General features: G+C 47.3%; 1 protein-coding gene across 3 annotated transcripts in view; it reads left to right on the top strand.

Annotated features, from left to right (window-relative positions):
* Nucleotides 1-16,682, top strand: part of SYNM (synemin) — a 28,031-nt gene extending 11,349 nt beyond the window's left edge. Inside the window, exons 3-5 of one of the 3 annotated variants that reach the window (XM_080914232.1) lie at nucleotides 7,258-7,328; nucleotides 9,897-12,343; nucleotides 13,247-16,664. In XM_080914232.1, the coding sequence (XP_080770358.1) occupies nucleotides 7,258-7,328; nucleotides 9,897-12,343; nucleotides 13,247-13,570 (2,842 nt within the window). In that variant the 3' untranslated portion in view covers nucleotides 13,571-16,664. Of the gene's footprint in view, nucleotides 1-7,257; nucleotides 7,329-9,896 lie in introns of all 3 variants that reach the window. The other 2 variants (XM_080914231.1, XM_080914233.1) reach the window with 2 other exon arrangements.
* Nucleotides 16,683-18,243: the final 1,561 nt, after the last annotated feature.

The following is an 18,243-nucleotide window of genomic DNA, read 5'->3' as shown; positions in this document are numbered from 1 at the left end:
CTCAAGTTCAGGGGGAGCAATTGTTTAAAACATCACATTGTTACTAAGTTGGGAGCCCAAGATTTGAACTTCGGGACTTTTTGTCTGTGGAACTGGGAATTGGGATGCCATGGGCAGTAGATGGAGAGGGATTTCTGGAGGTGTCGTCCTTGAGTCTTGTGGGAAGGGGAGGGAGGTCCAAGCAGAATGAGTGGCTGGCATTATGACAGAGGCCACTGACATTTGTGACAATGCCAGTCACTGGAGGACCTCACCTGGAGAACAGCAGGTCAGTTATACATGAGCCAGACCTCACCTGTGGGGCTGTGTCTTGTGATGGAGGGTCTGTGCCTTCAGTCCTCCCCAGAGACACTGGCACATAGTGTGCCATACTCAGAGACACTGGCACATAGTATGCCATGCTCAGAGACACTGGCACATAGTGTGCCATGCTCAGAGACACTGGCACATAGTGTGCCATGCTCAGGGTGGCCTCCATGTTAGGGAATGCAAGCTGTAGTTAAGGTGGCATAAACCCTGGTAGCCTTCTTCATGGTAAGAAAGAAGATGTCCTAGAAGTTCAAGTGTAAGGTTTCTGGAGCTCATAGCTGAAGTGTGTGTGTGTGTGTGTGTGTGTGTGTGTGTGTGTACACAAAGGATTCAGAAGGAAATGAGATTGGTCAGAATCTGGGAAGGTAGGAGCATTTGAACAGACATTTTGGGACCTGGACTGCAGGAGAAGTCTGAGGTGATGGACACAGCATTTTATTGTTACAAAATGCAGTGTTTGGAGAAAATGCTTGAGATGGCTTGCTGCCAGTTGACAAGTAGCAGGGGTCGGGGAGAGGCTTTCGAAGGTACAGGCATTGAGCATAGTCCTGCTGGTGTGTATGTGGGGCTAAGAGGCAGACCATCAGAGAGGGACCGGGAAGGCACTCCGAGTGTGTGGAAGGAGAAAAGGTGGAGATGAGTGAGCAGGGCTCTGGAAAGAACTCTTCTCCAAGTTGCCTCCCCTAGGCTCTGCACCCTAGCACCTCCCCAAACTCCCCCAAAACCACATGCAGTTATGTCAGAACTGCATACAAATGGTTGGAATGAGCTGCTAGAATCTCAAGCGAGGGTCCAGGGACCTTCCAACCCCACTGTCTTAGGGTTTTTATTGCTGCGTAGTGATACCATGACCAAGGCAACTCTTATATAAAGGCAAGCCTTTCACTGGGGCTGGCTTACAGTTTCAGAGACTCAGTCCATTATAATCATGACATGAAACATGGCAGCCTGCAGGCATACATGGTGCTGGAGAGTTCAACGCCTTGATCTGTGGGCAGCCAAAGGGGACTGTGTTCCACAGGCAGCCAGGAAGAGGTTCTCATTCTACACTGGGCAGACCTTCCGCATAGGAGGCCTCAAAGCCTGCCTACACAGTATGTACTTAAGGCCACACCTACTCCAATGAGGCCACACCTCCTAAGTGCCATTCCCTATGGCCAAGCATTGAAACACAGGAATCCATGAGGGCCAAACCTAGTATTAACAGCCAACTAACTAGCCTACATCTGATGGATGCTTGCAAGTGGCAGAGCTTATCTGATAGTGATAGCTGCTGTTCTGTGTGGAGGATGGTTTTCTGTACACATGGGATTCTGGTCCAGCCGCTGTGGATGGAGAACGAGTAGGAAGCACAATTGTAAAATGAGTCTCCTCTTCACAGAACAGCAACATAGCTGTCACAGCCACAATCTGCTAGAAAGGACAGTGGGGGAAAGGAGTCTGAAATCCATCATGGGAGGAAGGCTCAGCTTGTCAGCCTGATTATTCTGATCAGAATGACCACTCGTGTAGCCTGGGTCCAAATTCAAAAGGGGACTTTGCTTTCTATGTTCTGGGCATGTGATGGTTTGCATGTGAATGACCCCAATTGGCTCTTGTGGTAGGCTACTTGGTTCCCATTTGGTGAAATGGTTTAAGATGGATCAGGGGGTGTGGCCTTGTTGGAAGAGGTGTGTCACCAGGGATGGACTTTGAGTTTTCAGAAACCCTCACAAATCCCAGTTAGTTCTCTCTCTGCCTGGTGCTATGAGGGGTGAAGGATTTACGGTGGTTCTGTGTCTCATCTGGGTTGTGGTGTGGAAGGATGACCAAGAAGGCTCAGGTGTTTATAAAGGTATGGTTGTCTGCCAGCTGGTAGCTTCTGGAAGTGATTGGTTCCTTGGGGCTCTGACCCCATCTGTGGATTAACCCACCAGGCTTACAGTAGACAGCACTATTGGGAGGTGGGACCTGGAAGGAGGAAGGAGGCTGCTTTTGTCCCTGGTCCCCTCTCCACTCTTCCTCTTGCTTTGCCCCACCATGGTCTTTCAGCCTCAAGGCAGTTGCATAGAAACAGGGTGAACAGAAATTCGTGAAACTTAGCCACAAAGAAACTTTTCTCCCCCTGTAAACCATTCCTCTCACAGTGAACACAATCCAGGAAAATAGCAATGGCTCATCTCCCTAGCTGCAGTTACATAATAACATGGAAGTGGACTGGCCAGTCTTTGGAGCAAACGTCCTTTGACAAGGTAAAGTTAGGGCTGGTGAGGGTGTCTCACTGGGTAAATGTGCTTGCTCTCAATCCTGAGTTTGATTTCCTGGAACCAATATAGTAATAGGAAAGAAGTGACTCCCAGAGGCTGTCTGATCACACACATGATGTGGCACATGTATGTTCACATGCATGTGCAAAAAATAAAAATAAAAACAACAAACCAACCATCTAGAAGAGACAATTTGGAAATAGTCACATTTGGGCTGGGAAGATGGCCCAGTAGGTCAGAGAGAACTTGGCATGCAAACATGAGGGTGTGAGTTCTTATCCCAGGAGCTACATAAAAATCTATGCAACCAGTGTTGTGCGGGAGTGTTCAGAGACTGGAGGGTCATGGGAACGTGCTGGCTTAGCTTTAGTTTCAGTGAGAGATCCCAATTCAAGGGAAAATAGCACAGTCTGGCTTCTATGCAGGCACATACCTGTACACACGTGTGTACAACTGCCCCACCCCCACACTAAACAAACAAACCCCCAGTCATATAATAATGGCTGACAAAAGTTCCCCGTTTGTACTTTTTGATGACAATGGATGAAGGCAAGGCTTTTTTTTTTTTTTTTTTTTTTTTTTTTTTTAAGTGGAGAATGAGAGGGTGTGGTCTCTAGCCTGCTAATGAAGCACTCCTGGTGGTTACTGCCTCATGAGAACGGTATTTCTGGTCGTTCTTTTGCTTTTCAGGACACCTGTACCTTGTCACATGTATTCAAAGAAAATATTTCTCAGCACTTTTATAGGATTCCAGCAAAGTACATTTCGCTTGTTTTTAAAGTTAAACCCTACCTTTGGGGAGTGAACTTCAGGAATCTGTATTTCATGCTAAGAGTTGGTTACTAGGCAAAATGAATGGACAGAATCTTGCCATTTCAGAGTAAATAGTTTAGAAGAGCTGGGTATGTGCCTGTAATCCTAGTGCTTGGAGAACTAAAGCCAGAGGGTCTCAAGTTCAAAGCTACCCTGAGCTACATTGTGAGGCTCCTTCAGGGAAACAAAGCAGAGGGGGCGAATATACAACAATCCTCCCCCCCTCCCCTTGACTGACTTCATTAGTTGAAGATCCCTTTGCTTCAAGGCCATAGGAGGAGGAGGAGGTGACGGTGACTGCCAGGATAATATTTATCAAGCATTTAGTGACAGCCATTCTTCTACAAACGATCTACTGCTTACTTAACTGCCACCGCAAACCTAAGCGTTCTTCCCACTTCACAAGTGGGGACAGTAAGTCACACCTGGTCACGATGGCCTCTGGGGGCTTATGGAACTCCGTAGTGTCATGCCCAGGGTTTGAGTCAAGGCCACCTGCCTCCAGCACTGTCAGTGGCCCTGTTCTGTTCTATCAGCAGCCTTTGCTTGATTGCTAATTATAGCACCTTTTTTTTTTTTTTTTTCTTTCAGTCTCTGGTATTGGTCTCAAGTTGGCCTTTGGGATACAATTTAGAAGTGGTCATGAGAAGAATGACCTCAGGAGGCTAGCACTGTCTCTTCCCCGTTACCTTCACCCCCTTTCCACATCCCAGACTCGTACATTTGTGTAACAATGTGCCTCCTGTGAGCCTGGCTATGAATCAGTGTGCGGGGACCCATGTTGCCCTCCCGTGGAGCTCAGCTCCGTTCCATAGACCGGAAGGAGCATCTTAGAGGGTCTGTGGCTCTGCTTTCTTCTTTCCGAGTTCCACACCTGCTTGGAAGCACACAATGTGACCCACCCAAAGGTCATGGCAGGTTCTTCCCAGGTGTCACTCCTGGAAGTGTCCCCTTCCTTCCCCGTCCCTAAGTCTTGTCTTTGGTTATAGAAAATGCACTGTTCATCAGCATTGTGCTCGAAGTGCTGAGCATTAGTGGATACGTCCCGAAGGTCCATTTGCATCATCGATCCCAGACAGGCACCCCCATCTCTGGCTGCTTGGAATGCTGGGTGGCCCATTAGAGCCTGGAGTGGGGCCAGGGACCACGTTACAGCTCGCTCCCACGTCATGGAGTTGTGTGAAGCTCCTAATGAGGCCAGGGACTGGTCTCCCTCTTGTTTGCCTATTTTCCTGTTAGAGAGCTGGATGAAGTGCTCTCTAATAGCCAGTGACTCAGTGGGTTGGCATTTCCACAGTCTTGGTGGCCTGGAGGCAGCTTTTCTACCCTGCTCTTAAAATAACCAGGTTTGGTGGAAGCCTCAAAGAGCTTGCTCTCTGTTTCTTAAAGCTGTACAGCCTTGTCCTTCAAGCTGCTCTTTGAAGGGGGCACAGGAAATCTCTTTAGCAGTTTAGTCGCCTCCTCTGCCACATTAGTCCCCGGAACTGTGACAGGGCGGGGCTCAGTGCTGTCACTGAAGGGCTTATGCTCTAATGGCATGAATTGAGAACCCTGGGGTCAGCTCTCCACCTCAGGCCCTGTGTTAGGTGCTCAGGTTGTGCAAGATGGCGTGTGCCCCTGCCTTCTAGGATCCAGCCAGTGCCTGGGGCACAGATGAGGAATTCCTACAGGAGGGCACAAATGGGGGAAGTTGGGATGAAACTACTCAGGTTGAATTCGCTTTCATGTATATTACATAGAGACCCTCGTGTGTGTTCTGACATTTGCATGTAATGTCACCATCCCTGTCTCATGGGGAAGCCTAGTGACTGGACAGTGAGGGTCTGACAGAGGGCCATTTGGGTTCGGGGTTCTGTCTTTGGGTATTCTGTGGGCTTCTTACTGAGACCCCGTTTTCACCCTGGCCTGTGCCGTGCTCTGGGCCACATGAGTAAGTGGTTACAGGAGGCGAAACTGTTGTGTTCTGTGCTGGCCTGACTACAGGAAAACTGAATAAGGTTTTGGCTTTCCCCTGGAAGAGAGACAAAACCATTTTCCTTTGAGGGGTGGAGAAAGGCATAGGTTTTTTTTTTCCCCAGTCATTGGTCCCCTGGGCCCATCCACAACATTTTCTGCTGACCTGAACTCCCAAAGGTTCCTTCTGTCCTGAGTCCGGCCGCCTGAGTCTAAGTCCGGCCCTATGGCATGCAAGGTCTAAACTTGGCCTTATCCCCAGGCCTGCTCTGGCTCTCAGCTTTAGAACGCTGCTCTGTTTCACAAACTCCGGGGATAGACCTGAAGTCTATTTGCTCCGGCACATTCCCCAGGGCTTTTTTTTTTTTTTTTTTTTTTTTTGATGATGGAAGCTGTTTGTGTTCCTGGAAGCTAAACTGCTTGGTCATGAGGGTGTGGGATTAATGGATTGGTGTCCTGTTTCCTGGCCTTCAGCTCTGGCCTTGGTCTTCTTGTATCTCCATGCATGTGTATTTCAGTGGCTGCTTCTGTGGCCGGGCCACCAGTGTGTGCCTGGGCCGAGTCACTTGTGCACCCTTTATTTCCTTCCTGTTGACAGAGGGCTCGCATTGCCGCATTTAACCGAGCGGACATGAGCCTTACTGTAGTTCCCCCAAACTGCCAAGCCCAGCTTGGGACCTGCACTCCCTGCTCTGTTTCCCTGCTGGCCCAAGGTCCTGACATCAGCAATTCCAAGTGGCCTATAGTTCTCATCAGCCTTTGCCATGTATGCTGTCTCTCTGGGAGTTGGGGTTAGTGACTTCACATGTTGCTCTAGCAACCACACAACTGTTACATCTGCAGTCTCTAGTAGTCCTGTAAGTCTTTGGAAGTGACCAGCTGATTGGCACTTCACTGATAACCCTTACCCCCAGCATGTTGTTCTGTTCCCCCCCCCCAGTGCCTGTCTGAAGTAGCAGATGCAAGTGACAACTTAATGAAGATGACAATTTTAGAAATTTGGAGCTAAACCTAGCAGAGTGCTTTCCACCCTCCCTGTGCTAGTAAGAGGGCAAAGGATGCCATCTAGGTGAAGTGGTATGCCCTCAAGGGTGCTGGCCATCATGCTCGCCTTCATCTCTGAGAAGTTCACATAGGTCTGCAGACATATCTGTGACAAAGAAGTCACCTGGCATACACATGACCCTAGGTTTGATCCTCAACATTATATATCTATATCTATATCTCTATATCTATATCATCTATATCTATCTATATCTATATTTCTATCTCTATATCTATATCTATCTATATCATCTATATCTATATCTATATCTCTATCTCTATATTTATATCTATCTATATCATCTATATCTATATCTATCTATCTATATCTATATCTATATCATCTATATCTATATCTATCTATATATCTAGTAGATATAGATAGAAATTAGAGACAGAGACAGAAAGATACTGGGGCCCTATAGCTTGAGTGAAATACTGGCCCAGGCCTCTCTCTGCTGCCCAAGAAGCTAGGTCCTGACCAGCCTTTCTCTGCCAAACTCCCCAATATTACTTGGTGTGTGCCCCTTTCTGCCCAAGACAGGAAAGGTTTTCTTTTTTTTTATGGGGTATGGGGGACTCCCTAGAAAGGCTTAACTCCGGTACTCCTAAAGCCTGGCCCACACATTTTCTTCACTCATCTGGTATCACTTGAGCGCCTGTCATGTAGCAGATGCTATGCTGGGTATCAGGGGCACGGCAGTGAGCAGAACTGTGGACCATCCTGGTATAGCCCCAACCCGAGCCACATCTCCAGGGGCGCAGGTCTTAAAATGCACGGCCCTGTGATGGTGTGGTCACTGACAAAATGTCACCCAGCATAGTTGATGAGAAGCACTCTCCCCCCTTTCATACTATAATAAACTCTTTTTAAAAAAAATAACTTTCACAGGGCCTTGCTGGAAGGAGAAAGCAATCCGGAGATATTGATCTGGACCGAGAACATTGAAAACATGCCACAAGGTAAATACAAGAGCTTGTACTTAAAATTGTATTGCTAAAACGCTTTCTTTCGGAGCTGCCCACTCCACAGACAGAGGAGGGCGCAACTTATCTGGAAGGACAGGGTTTGGCCATGCCCCACCCACAGATGATAATAGTTTGTCTTTCTTTCAACTACCAAATAGATCTTAGTTAAATGGGATGGAAGTTAAATTACGGTGTAAATCAGAATGACCCCAGAAGTCTTCAATGGACTGGTTTGCCCGTGGAGATGGTATTTTGAGGTAGATTCTACCTGAGGAGCAGCCATTACTGCCAGGCCTTCTGAAGGGTGGTATGGATCTGCACTTGCTCATTCCATCCTTTAGAGGGACACAGTTTCTTTTCCCAAACCAAACAGTCATGGCTGTAGCTAACAGACAACATTATTGATTTGGTCAAGAAGCACTCAGCACTCCAGAAACCGTAGTCCTACCGGACAATGACGCTACCATGCCACCTTAAGTTGGGGTGGCAAGTCAGGAAGGTGGAGCCAGGTGCCCTATCTTAGTTTGGGCCCACAGCTTCAGAGCAGGGCTTTCCTTCCCACAGCCATACATAGACACAAAAGAGCTTAATATGCTCATTTGGAAGACCCTAAAAAAAATCTATAAGATAACTTAAATATATTTAAACCTGCTGAATCTTAAAAGAGATTCTGGCTAAGCAATGTCAGCCTCAAAGACATATGGTGTGTTCAGCATAAAGTCTTCCTTGGTGTCTGAGGGAGACCGTCCCCCAGGACATTGATTCATACCCACGTCTGCAGGTTCTCAAGCGACTTATCGAAAATGTTATAGGATTTGCACATCCTTGTACAGACTCCAAATCCTCTCTAGATTACTTATACTTATACTAGAACAAGCCCACTATGTACCTTCCTCAGCGTGAGCAATGAATGTATGCCTTCATTGCTCCCGTTGGTCACCTCTCAGACTTGGCATGATGCTGGGTTCAGCCTCAGAACTTTGGTTCTAATCATTTATGACTGGAAGGATTTTGTCCTTATACCTAGCAAGTTTGTACCCTCAATTTGAGAGTAAATCTGAAAAAGAGAAAGATTCATGCAAGTAGGTGTTGACTGGCCTACCTGATATCATTAGCATCTGATATCTAGAAAACAAGAGTTGTTCACCCACCCGGGAGACCAGACTCCTGGGAGAAGTGGCCTTTCGGGTGCGAGACTTGCTAATGATTTACTAGCTCATAAATTTAGTCAGGAAGAAGGCAGGTAGCTGTCTCAGTTAGTTTGATTTACTCACCCACTGTTCTTTAAGATTCCTAAACAACATATGTGCTTCACATTTATAAACTAAATGTATTTTAACACATAGGTATTAGGGCAAAGGTGACTGGTTGCAAGTTGGCTTTTATTTGTCTTAAGTTTCCTGCACAGTATAAATGCCCATTAACTATTTACGGAATAAACCTGAAGATGATTTCCTAGTAAATGGATCAGTATGGATTGGTGCTCTTCCTTGCCTTTTACAATTTGCACAGACATGATGTTGGATGCTTCCTGTGGTAAAAGAGACCTAAAGGTAGTCTATAACCTTCCCTGTTTCTTACTGACCTCGGGGGTTCATCTTCTGGGGTTTCCAGGTTAGGATCAGTGTTTTAACCTGAAAATGAAATCTTTGTTAAAAAAAAATATATATATATATAAGAATTTCTGCCTGATCTCTCTTCCTGTGTCCTGGGGACCTGTCTCAGTGAGACTTCTAGCTTCTATTGCCACGAGGGAGGAGTAGATAGGTGCCCAGCAGATGGGGTATGGTGAACACTATAAATGATCTCAGAGCAGATGCTGTGGTCATGTTCTAACTCAGTTTCCATTCCAAAGAGCGCTTACCCTGCTGGAGTTTTTGAACCTGTAGAGTGGCTCTCTCAGGGCCATCCTGAGGAAAGCCAGAAGCCCTAAGACTGCTTCTTGACTCCAGGTGGATGCCATTAAGATAGAGGCAGCTCTGACAACTGGCTCGTTTGTGAAACCATGAATTGTCAAGTATAAACATACAAGGAAGCTTAGAAAATCTCAAGATTTTAATAGCTACGGTTCAACACAGGGACTGATAAACCAGGTCCTTAAGATAGAGAGATGTGCTGTCTGGAATCCAGTAATTATACACTTGGGCTCTTCTCTGCTAAAATAAGCAAACCTATCTCAACAAAGCCAAAAAGAAAGATTCTGAAATACCATAATACCGTGAAAATTTAACCAGGAAATCCAGTGCCTCTGACCTCTGTGGCATGCTCTGCACCCTTTACCTCAGACCCTTGACAGTTCTCTGGAGGGAGGGAAGAGTCTGAGATCAGCAGCTTGAGATGAGGACTAGGCTAAGGTGTTTTTGGGGCAGTATTTCACCATGACAGGAGTTCTAAAGCAACCGAAAGCTAATGTGCAGAACAACAGTAGTCTCTCAAAACGATACTTTCTGTCATAACAGTATATTTTATACTAATATGGGATTTGACCTACAGCAGTGCTCTTATGATGGGGAAAAATATGATGGCTGTCACCTAAATGAACTGTTTGTTCCGTTTCTACAGAGTCCAGAAACACATCCTATCGCTATATCAACTCAGAATTGCAGAGGAAAAATGAGAAAAATCTCTTTCCGCAGCGAAAAATACCTTGGACAGCCACAAATCACAGCTCGGCTTTGTTTTCTAAGGGGCCAGGGCGCCTTGACTCACAGACAACCACAGCCATTGGAAGGGCTGCCAGAACAGGGTACCTGACCTCCTGCTATTCTTCCTCAGCTACAACCTCTCAGCAAAAGCCCCTGGAGAAAACCATCAGCAGTCAAACCAGTTTAAGACCGGTCACGACAACCCATGGCTTTCTAAGAAACACTGACGTTCAAGTGAAAACATTCCCCCATAGATCCAAAGTTGAAGGCACGGGGGATACCCCCACACAGCGGGCCACAGAGTCCATTATTGCCAGAGAGTCGTACAGAAGTCATCGGAGCAATGTGGCGGCAGGTGCTGGGAACAGCACTCAGTCAAACGACAGTACCGTCATTCTGGGGAAAAAAATAGAAGTACAAGGCACTAAAGAGCAAGAAAGGGACAGGTCAGGGGTCATCAAATTAAAGCCAGAGGGGAAAATGTTTGATTCTAAAGAGAAGGCTTCCGAGGAGAGAAACTTGAGGTGGGAAGAGCTGACCAAGTTAGATAGAGATGCTAGAAACAGAGAAAGCCAGCATCTGAGGGACGAGGCCAAAGAGAAGGAAGCATGGGAGGAGAGAGGTGTGAAGGGAAGGGACGTGCCTATCCGTTTAGAAGTATCCCGGGGCAGCAGACCAGAGGTGTCCACAGTACACTTGCTATCGCCTGGAAGGAAGGGTGATGGCAATGGTCGGGGAAGAGAGGCAGGGACCAAAGAGACAGAGCTCCAGTTGGACACCCAGGAAACTGCCAGCTCTCTGCAACGTGACTCTATGACAGAGACCATAGCAGAAAACATTGTCACCACCATTCTTCAGCAGTTTACCCAGTCCCCAGGTGCCGAAGAGAATGTCACTACCTTCCCGGACACCAAGGTCACTTATGTGGACAGGAAAGAGTTTCCCGGTGATAGGAGAACCAAGACAGAAATCGTTGTGGAGTCGAAGCTGACAGACGACGTTGATATTTCCAGTGAAGCTGGCCTGGACTACCTTCTAAGCAAGGATGTCAAGGAAGTAGGACTGAAGGCGAAGTCAACGGAGACAATGATAGGAGAGATGATCAACCTCGGTCTGAAAGGAAGGGAGGGGAGAGCCAAAGTGGTAAATGTGGAGATCGTGGAAGAGCCCATGAGCTACGTAGATGGTGGGAAAATAGAGTTTTCTACCCCCTTCCGGGTGGAAGAAGTCGATGATGTGTCTCCCAGCCGCAAGGGGTTTGTGGAGGAAGAGGATGGTGAAGGAGAGACCCACATGACATTCTCAGTGCGTCAACGTCAGAGGACCAACCAGCCCCAGGGGAATGTCCCTCACGTGGAAGAAGTAACAGAGGCGGGCGACTCGGAGGGGGAGCAGAGTTATTTTGTGTCTACCCCAGATGAGTACCCTGCGGGGCACGACAGGGAAGATGATGGCTCGGTGTATGGGCAGATCCACATCGAGGAAGAGTCCACCATCCGCTACTCGTGGCAAGACGAGATTGCGCAGGGGACTTGGAGAAGGAAAGCAAGAGGTGACACGGGGGAAGAGAAGCACATGAAGGTCCTGGAGGTCCCAGCACCTTCCCTGGGCGGTGCCGTTGGTTCTGCTCACTTGAAAGAAGAGGCTAGTGGCGAACTCCACGCCGAACCCACAGTCATTGAGAAAGAGATCAAAATACCGCATGAGTTCCACACCTCCATAAAGGGCGTCTTCTCCAGTGAGCCCCGGCATCAGCTGGCGGAGGTCATCGGGCAGCTAGAGGAAACTCTGCCTGAGCGCATGAAGGAGGAGCTGTCTGCCCTGACCAGACAGAGTCAGGGAGAGCCAGGGAGTGTCTCAGTGGATGTAAAGAAAGTTCAGAGCTCTGTTGGAGGTTCTGTGACCTTAACGGCTGAAGTCAACCTCTCTCAGACTGTAGATGCTGATCGGTTAGACCTGGAGGAGTTGAGTAGGGATGAAGCTGGGGAAATAGAGAGGGCTGTGGAGTCGGTGGTAAGACAGAGCTTGTCCAAGCGCTCCAGCCCAATGCCTAGAAGCCCAGACGGGGAAGATGGAGAGGAGGTGCCTGCCGGTGGCGCTCTCTTCAAACGCTGGGCCACCAGGGAGCTGTATAGCCCGTCTGGTGAGAGGGATGATGCTGGCCAGGTCTCTCACAGCTCGGGCCAGCGTGTTACCCAGGGGCCTGTGTCAGCCACTGTGGAAGTGACCAGCCCAACGGGTTTTGTTCAGTCTCATGTGCTGGAAGATGTAAGCCAGTCCATAAGGCATGTTAAACTAGGTCCCACTGAAATGTGGGGGACAGAACAGGTGTCCTACGGAGGACCCACCGGGCAGGTGGTGGAGGTAAGTGACGACTTCAGCACGGCAGTCACCTCTGAGGGAACCAGCCGCTCTGTGAGGCACATTACACTAGGTCCCCATCAAAACCAAGTGTCCACAGAAGTCATTTTCCGAGGTTCTGTACCTACCTGGGAAACGGGAGACACAGAAGGGCCTGGCCCAGGGGCACTGTCTGTGGAAGGGGACATCTCGGGGAGCAGCAAGACACCTGGCTCTCGGCAGTCTTTCTCTGAAAGGGAAATTCATTTTCAGGGTCCTATTTCTGGGGCAGCCCAGGTTGGTAGTCACTTTGCAATGGAAGAGTTAGCAGGTACCCGGACTTTTGTTAGGCATGTCCAGTTAGGTCCCCAAAAAGGGCTCAGAGAAGAAATCCAGTTCATAGCTCCCATGCTAGACAGTGGAGAATGGGGAGAAGAGGGTTCTGAGCATAATAGAGTGTCTCTAGGGAGGAGCACATCCATCCAGCACATTGACATCATGCCTCAGAGGCCCCAAGCTTCCAAGCTGATGTCTCCACAGACATTGGAATTTAGGGTCTCAGAAGGCATGGTCCTGGTGGAGGGCTCAGCAGATATGACTGAGGCCACTCAGCATTTCACCTCAGATAGAGAAATCCTCAACGACAAAGAGAAAACATTCCGGAGGGTCATTTCTGGGTCTCCTCCAGACAGTGTGGGCGACACAGGAGCAGAGGTGACAGCTAACATCAGCAGATCCTTTAGGCACATTCAAATGGGTTCCATAGAGGAGGAACCGTCCGAATACATTGTCACTGGTGGACCCATGTCTAAAACATTTGTTCTCGATGGTTCTGTGGCATCCCCTGGGCTGGGTGGGGAAGCAGACGGTGGTAGCACGCCATGTCGCATTGCACCGGGGCCCAAAGAAACTTCATTTACTTTTCAGATGGATCTGAGCGGCACAAGAGCGATCCGCAGCTGGACCCGAGACACAGGGTCAGAAGTGGAAGCTCACAGTGTCTCTCACCATGGTGGCTGGAGAATTGCTCACGGTAGCGATGAGCAAGTTGCCAGCACCAGCTCTCAGGCCTCCGCTGGGGATGCACGCCAGACCCGTGGAGAGAGAGACATGGAGCAGGCTGGATTTGACAAGACGGTGCAGCTGCAGAGAATGGTAGACCAAAGGTCGGTGGCTTCAGACGAGAAGAAAGTGGCCCTTCTCTATCTAGACAATGAGGAGGAGGAGGAGGAGGGTGAGGGATGGTTTTGATGAGCGGTCTTGTCCTGAAAGGCACTCTGGAAACATATCAATGTGCAAAGCCTTTAAAACACCCACATACAAGCCCTTCACTAAGTGTAAGGAGGAGGGGGAGGCTGGTCATCAATACCTTTATTTAAAGAGGCCTCAGGCTGAGTTGGTTTGCTTTAGAATTCATCTGGAAAGGTTAGGGATTTTTCATCTGAGTTGGAACTTTCTCAGACTCTTTTCATCTTTTTAGTCTTAAAAAGTTCTTGTCTCTAAACTCTCTCCACGTGTGGAGAAAGTTTATACAAGTTTGCACCAGGCCACAGGTGTGGCTTACATCTGTTCTACTGTTTATTTATAGGCAAGACACTTTAACATTAACCAGATTAAAATGCTATATTTAAGGTAGGTTTTGTTTGCATGCGCTAATATCAAACAGTAAACTTAACATCGGGAAGGAAAATAGTTGGATTTTTCTCTTTCCTAAGTCTTATTAAGAAAGAAATTATATGGGGCTGGAGAGGTGGCTCAGCGGTTAAGAGCACTGACTGCTCTTCCAGAGGTCCTGAGTTCAAATCCCAGCACCCACATGGTGGCTCACAACCATCTGTCATGGGATCTGATGTCCTTTATGGTGTGTCTGAAGACAGCTATGATGTACTTAAATAAATCAATCATTTTAAAAAAAAAAGAAAGAAATTATAGACAGTAAGCAAGACTATGTTTGAAAAAAAAAAAGTCTACTAGGTGACTTTTTCTTTAAGAAAAAGTTACTTATTAGAGATTTAAAATTATTTTCAAATTGAATGAATTGCTTTCTATGTGCAGAACTTTAAAAAAGAGAGGGCTCAAAATTATTTGTGGGAAGACAGCTGCGGTCTGTTGTTGTTGCTTCAGATTCATGTGTCTGTCCTGATCGTTCAGATTTGCTGGCCCTGGCCACAGGCACAGGCAACCAACAGTGAGAGCCGCTCACAGCATCATTTCAAGTCTATAGGAGGCTGCGAGGCAGCAGACACCTTTTTGTCCTGCTCTAAGCTGGAGTATTTAGCCTCCTGCCAAAGCAGTGGTTCTCAACCTGTGGGTTGAAACCCTCTCACAGACATCACCCAAGAAGCACCATCAGAAAATCACCAATCTTCACATTACCACTCATAACAGTGTCAACATGGCTGGGGTCACAACTTGAGAAACTATATCGAAGGGTCGAAGCCATTGGAGGGTTAAGAACAGCTGCTCTAGAAGAATGCCAGAACTCCTAACTACTGAACCATTTCTCCACTCCATACAGACTTCCTTCGTAGGATTTTCTGAACTCCTAGAATTAAGGCCAAAAACAAACAAACAAACGAACAAAGCAATAGCAGTATACAAACCTCACAAACACCTTTTGCACTTTGGATAGAAATGATGGTGGGGGGTGGGGGTATTTAAGTCGAATATGGGTAGTATTTAGAGGGGGAACCAGGTGCTTCCCATGAACCCTGCATCTAGGCCCCCGGGGCCGACTGACAGATGACAAAGGCCCCACCCCTGTGGGCCACAGACAAGGACCTAAAGCTGCGTGCCACGGAACTTAATGGGTGTGCTCATTTGGAATACTCCTTCTACACATGGACATTGTTTTTAAAGCTCCCGTCTCTGAAGATTTGGCATCACATAAGAAGAAAAAAGGCCCCCACCCACAGCGCAGAATAGTAGCTTTCGTGGGTCAGAGCTGTGCTTTTGAACACAGGCCACAAATCTGCCTGTGGGATACTGAAGAAGAAGGATCCTAGGTGAGGTCATCTTCAGGTAGGGGAGGAACATGGTACAGGAGGGCCTTCCTCCCCATGTGTTTCACAGGGCACATCTCCCCCTGTGGCTTCAGCAGGTGGGTGGAGAGCGAGATATTTTTTTGTTGCTAAGTAAAAGAGAAATGCAGAAGGGTTTAAGGCTTTTTAGAAGCCTTGCATCAGGGTACACAAAGGAAGCAGATTTGAATAGAAAGCCCTTGTTACCCAGATGCCAACTGAACTCAGGGTTGTCAGACTGAGAGGGGAGTTACTGCTGCAGCTTGTCCTCTAAAGCCTTCAGAGATGCACTGGTTTATTTTTACCATAAACAGACCTGAGTGATTGGTTAGAATGTGGCCAAGGTGGTACAGCCTTGGTGAAGTAATGCAAGACACAGTGACAATGTTGTGTCTAGTAGGAGTCTAAGAGGGCTTAGCTGGATGCCATTGTCGTAGTTCCTGAACTTGTTTGTGGGTTCTGGTGTGAGCAGGTTGTAAATATCTTGGCACTTTTTCCTTGAAAAATAAATGTCTTAGAGTGAAACATTAATTTTCATTTCTAAGTTGGAATCACCATCAAGGCAATTCCCCAGAAGGAGGTCCTCAGCTGTCACTGGTTACTATGTCTCTAGGTCACTAAGGGTAGGGCTTTTACCCTGACATTGTAGCAGCTCCTTGAGGTTTGTGAAATCAGTCACTCTGGAGTCAAATCAACACTGTGGTAGGGCAGGGAGGGTGGGGGCACACCCAGTCTCTCCCAGTTTGTTATTGTTGAGACTACAAGATACTGAATGTTTCTTAGCTTTCCACTGGTTGTTTTGATAGTTTGCTTTAAAGTGTTTATTTAGAATTATTGAAGAAGCTTATTTTGCTAACCTTCTGTTCCCTACAAAGGGAGCTGCCACTAGGATGTGTAGAAATAAAGATCTGAGGGAAAAGAAAAAAAAAGACTGTATTGTTCTTAAAGAGAATATTTTCTGGCCGGTTTCTGTGTGGTTCCTTCTGACGCTAATGAAAGCAAGCCTGGGTTTCTGTCCGTGTTTTGATGGTAGCCATGAGTTACTGGACGGGTCACAAACATTTCCCAATTCCTCCTGAGATCAGAACTTCACACTATAGGTACATATTAGAAAGCAGGCACAAACGAGCTTATATCCAAGTGGGTAACAGTTGGTGGTAAATGTCATCACAGCCTAGAAGACTGTGACCAGCAGGATGAGACAGCCATTCATTCTTGGCCAAGATGGAGGGGACCAAGGGACAGTTATTCAATGCTGAAACCAGCAGTGTCTTGGGCTGGAATTGGACAACTGGTTACTCAAGGCACAGTTTGTAAGGTTACTCATAACCATATTTCTCTCTCTCTCTTAGATAGAGATAGAGATTTATATGCATGCTTGAAACAAGGAGTGGGTGACTATGGTCTGTCCATAATCTGGCCTTTTAGCAACAAAAATAAAAACATGAAGTGTTGTATTTCTTCTCACTTGTGGGAGTTAACAGCACCAGTAGAAGATATTAATAAGACTCATTGCATTTGTTACTTTTCTGTGGCTGTGATTTAAACAATGACCAAACGGGACCTGTGAGGAAAAGGTTTATTTGGCTTTGCACACAGATCATAATGCATCTCCAAGGGAAGTCAAGGCAGGAACTCAAGCAAGGCAGGAACCTGGCGACAGGAACTGAAGCAGAGACCTGTGCAGGAGTGCAGCTCACCAGCTTGTTCTCTGGCTCCTGTTCAGCTGCCTTCCTTATACCTTCCAGGAAATTCCTTATGGCAAGCTGGGGTGGCACTGCCCACATTAATTATTAATCAAGGAAGTTTTCCTAGAGACATTTGTGCAGATCAACTGACATTTTTCTCAACCGAGAGCCCTTCCTCCAGATAACCCTTCCCTATGCTGAGTTGACAAAAACACAACAAAGCCCAAACTATCCATCGCACCCACTCTGTATGCTGGTCAACTCACTCTTCCTGGGGCAGGAGCTAACGTTTAAAGAGTTTATTTTCTGTGATTCTAAACTTTATTCCCAGAAACTTGAGTGTCTTGGCGTGTGGCAACACAGGTTTATTTCTGGGGTCTGGAGGTCAGAGAATACAAGCCAAGGATGCTTCCAGATTTGCTCCTGGTATGCTTATAGCCAGCCACCTTACTGCTGTTTTCATGGAGTAAAGAGAGATGTTTTCTCTAGGTTCTCTCTATAAGGACACTGATCCCACCGACCAGTGCTCTCCACCCCTGTTCCTGCCTTGTGATCTAATCATCCTTCAAAGAATCTATCTCTATATGTCTTTGGGAGCTGAGGCTTCAGATATAAGATCTCAGAGATGAGGAAGCCTCTGGAAGCTTTGTTTAAGATTTGTTTCCCTCTAGGGATGTTGAGACATGTCTTCAGTTAGACAGCATACTCTACAGTAGGCCACAGGTAATTGTGTACTTTGCTGCCACCCTACAGTCCTGAGTTTGGGAGAAGAGGCATAAGCAAAGATGGCTTGCCTACTGAGCTGCCACACTCTTGGGGAGACAGAGAGCCCTGCCATCACCCTATCATGCTTACTTTCTCCTTCAGTTCTTAGAGGGTCACTCTGAACAAAAAGGTTTTATTGCAGCCCCATGTGCTCTCTGCAATGGTCTGTAGCCTCATTGGCATGAGCCATGGGATAAGAGAAAGGGGAAGAAGGAACAGCCCTGCCTGGACCAGCAGCCACTGCCCAGTGGGTGCTCTATGCATCTTGTCTCTAACACCGATCTCTCTACTGTAGCCAGGAAAAAGAACCCAGGCTTACTGCTTAGCGTTGTCACCCTCGCCCAACTGTGGCGTTCCCTGAGAAAAATGAAGGCCACTCTGGATGTGGCAGTAGAGGGTATGCAGGCTCTAGTAGCAGCTGCCCGTCCTGTCTAGGATAGCAACCACGAGA

This window comes from Micromys minutus, assembly GCF_963924665.1.
Source record: "Micromys minutus genome assembly, chromosome: 3".
Classification (NCBI taxonomy): Eukaryota; Metazoa; Chordata; class Mammalia; order Rodentia; family Muridae; genus Micromys; species Micromys minutus.
Note: the sequence above shows the minus strand (reverse complement) of the source record. Positions and strands in the feature narration are given on the sequence as shown.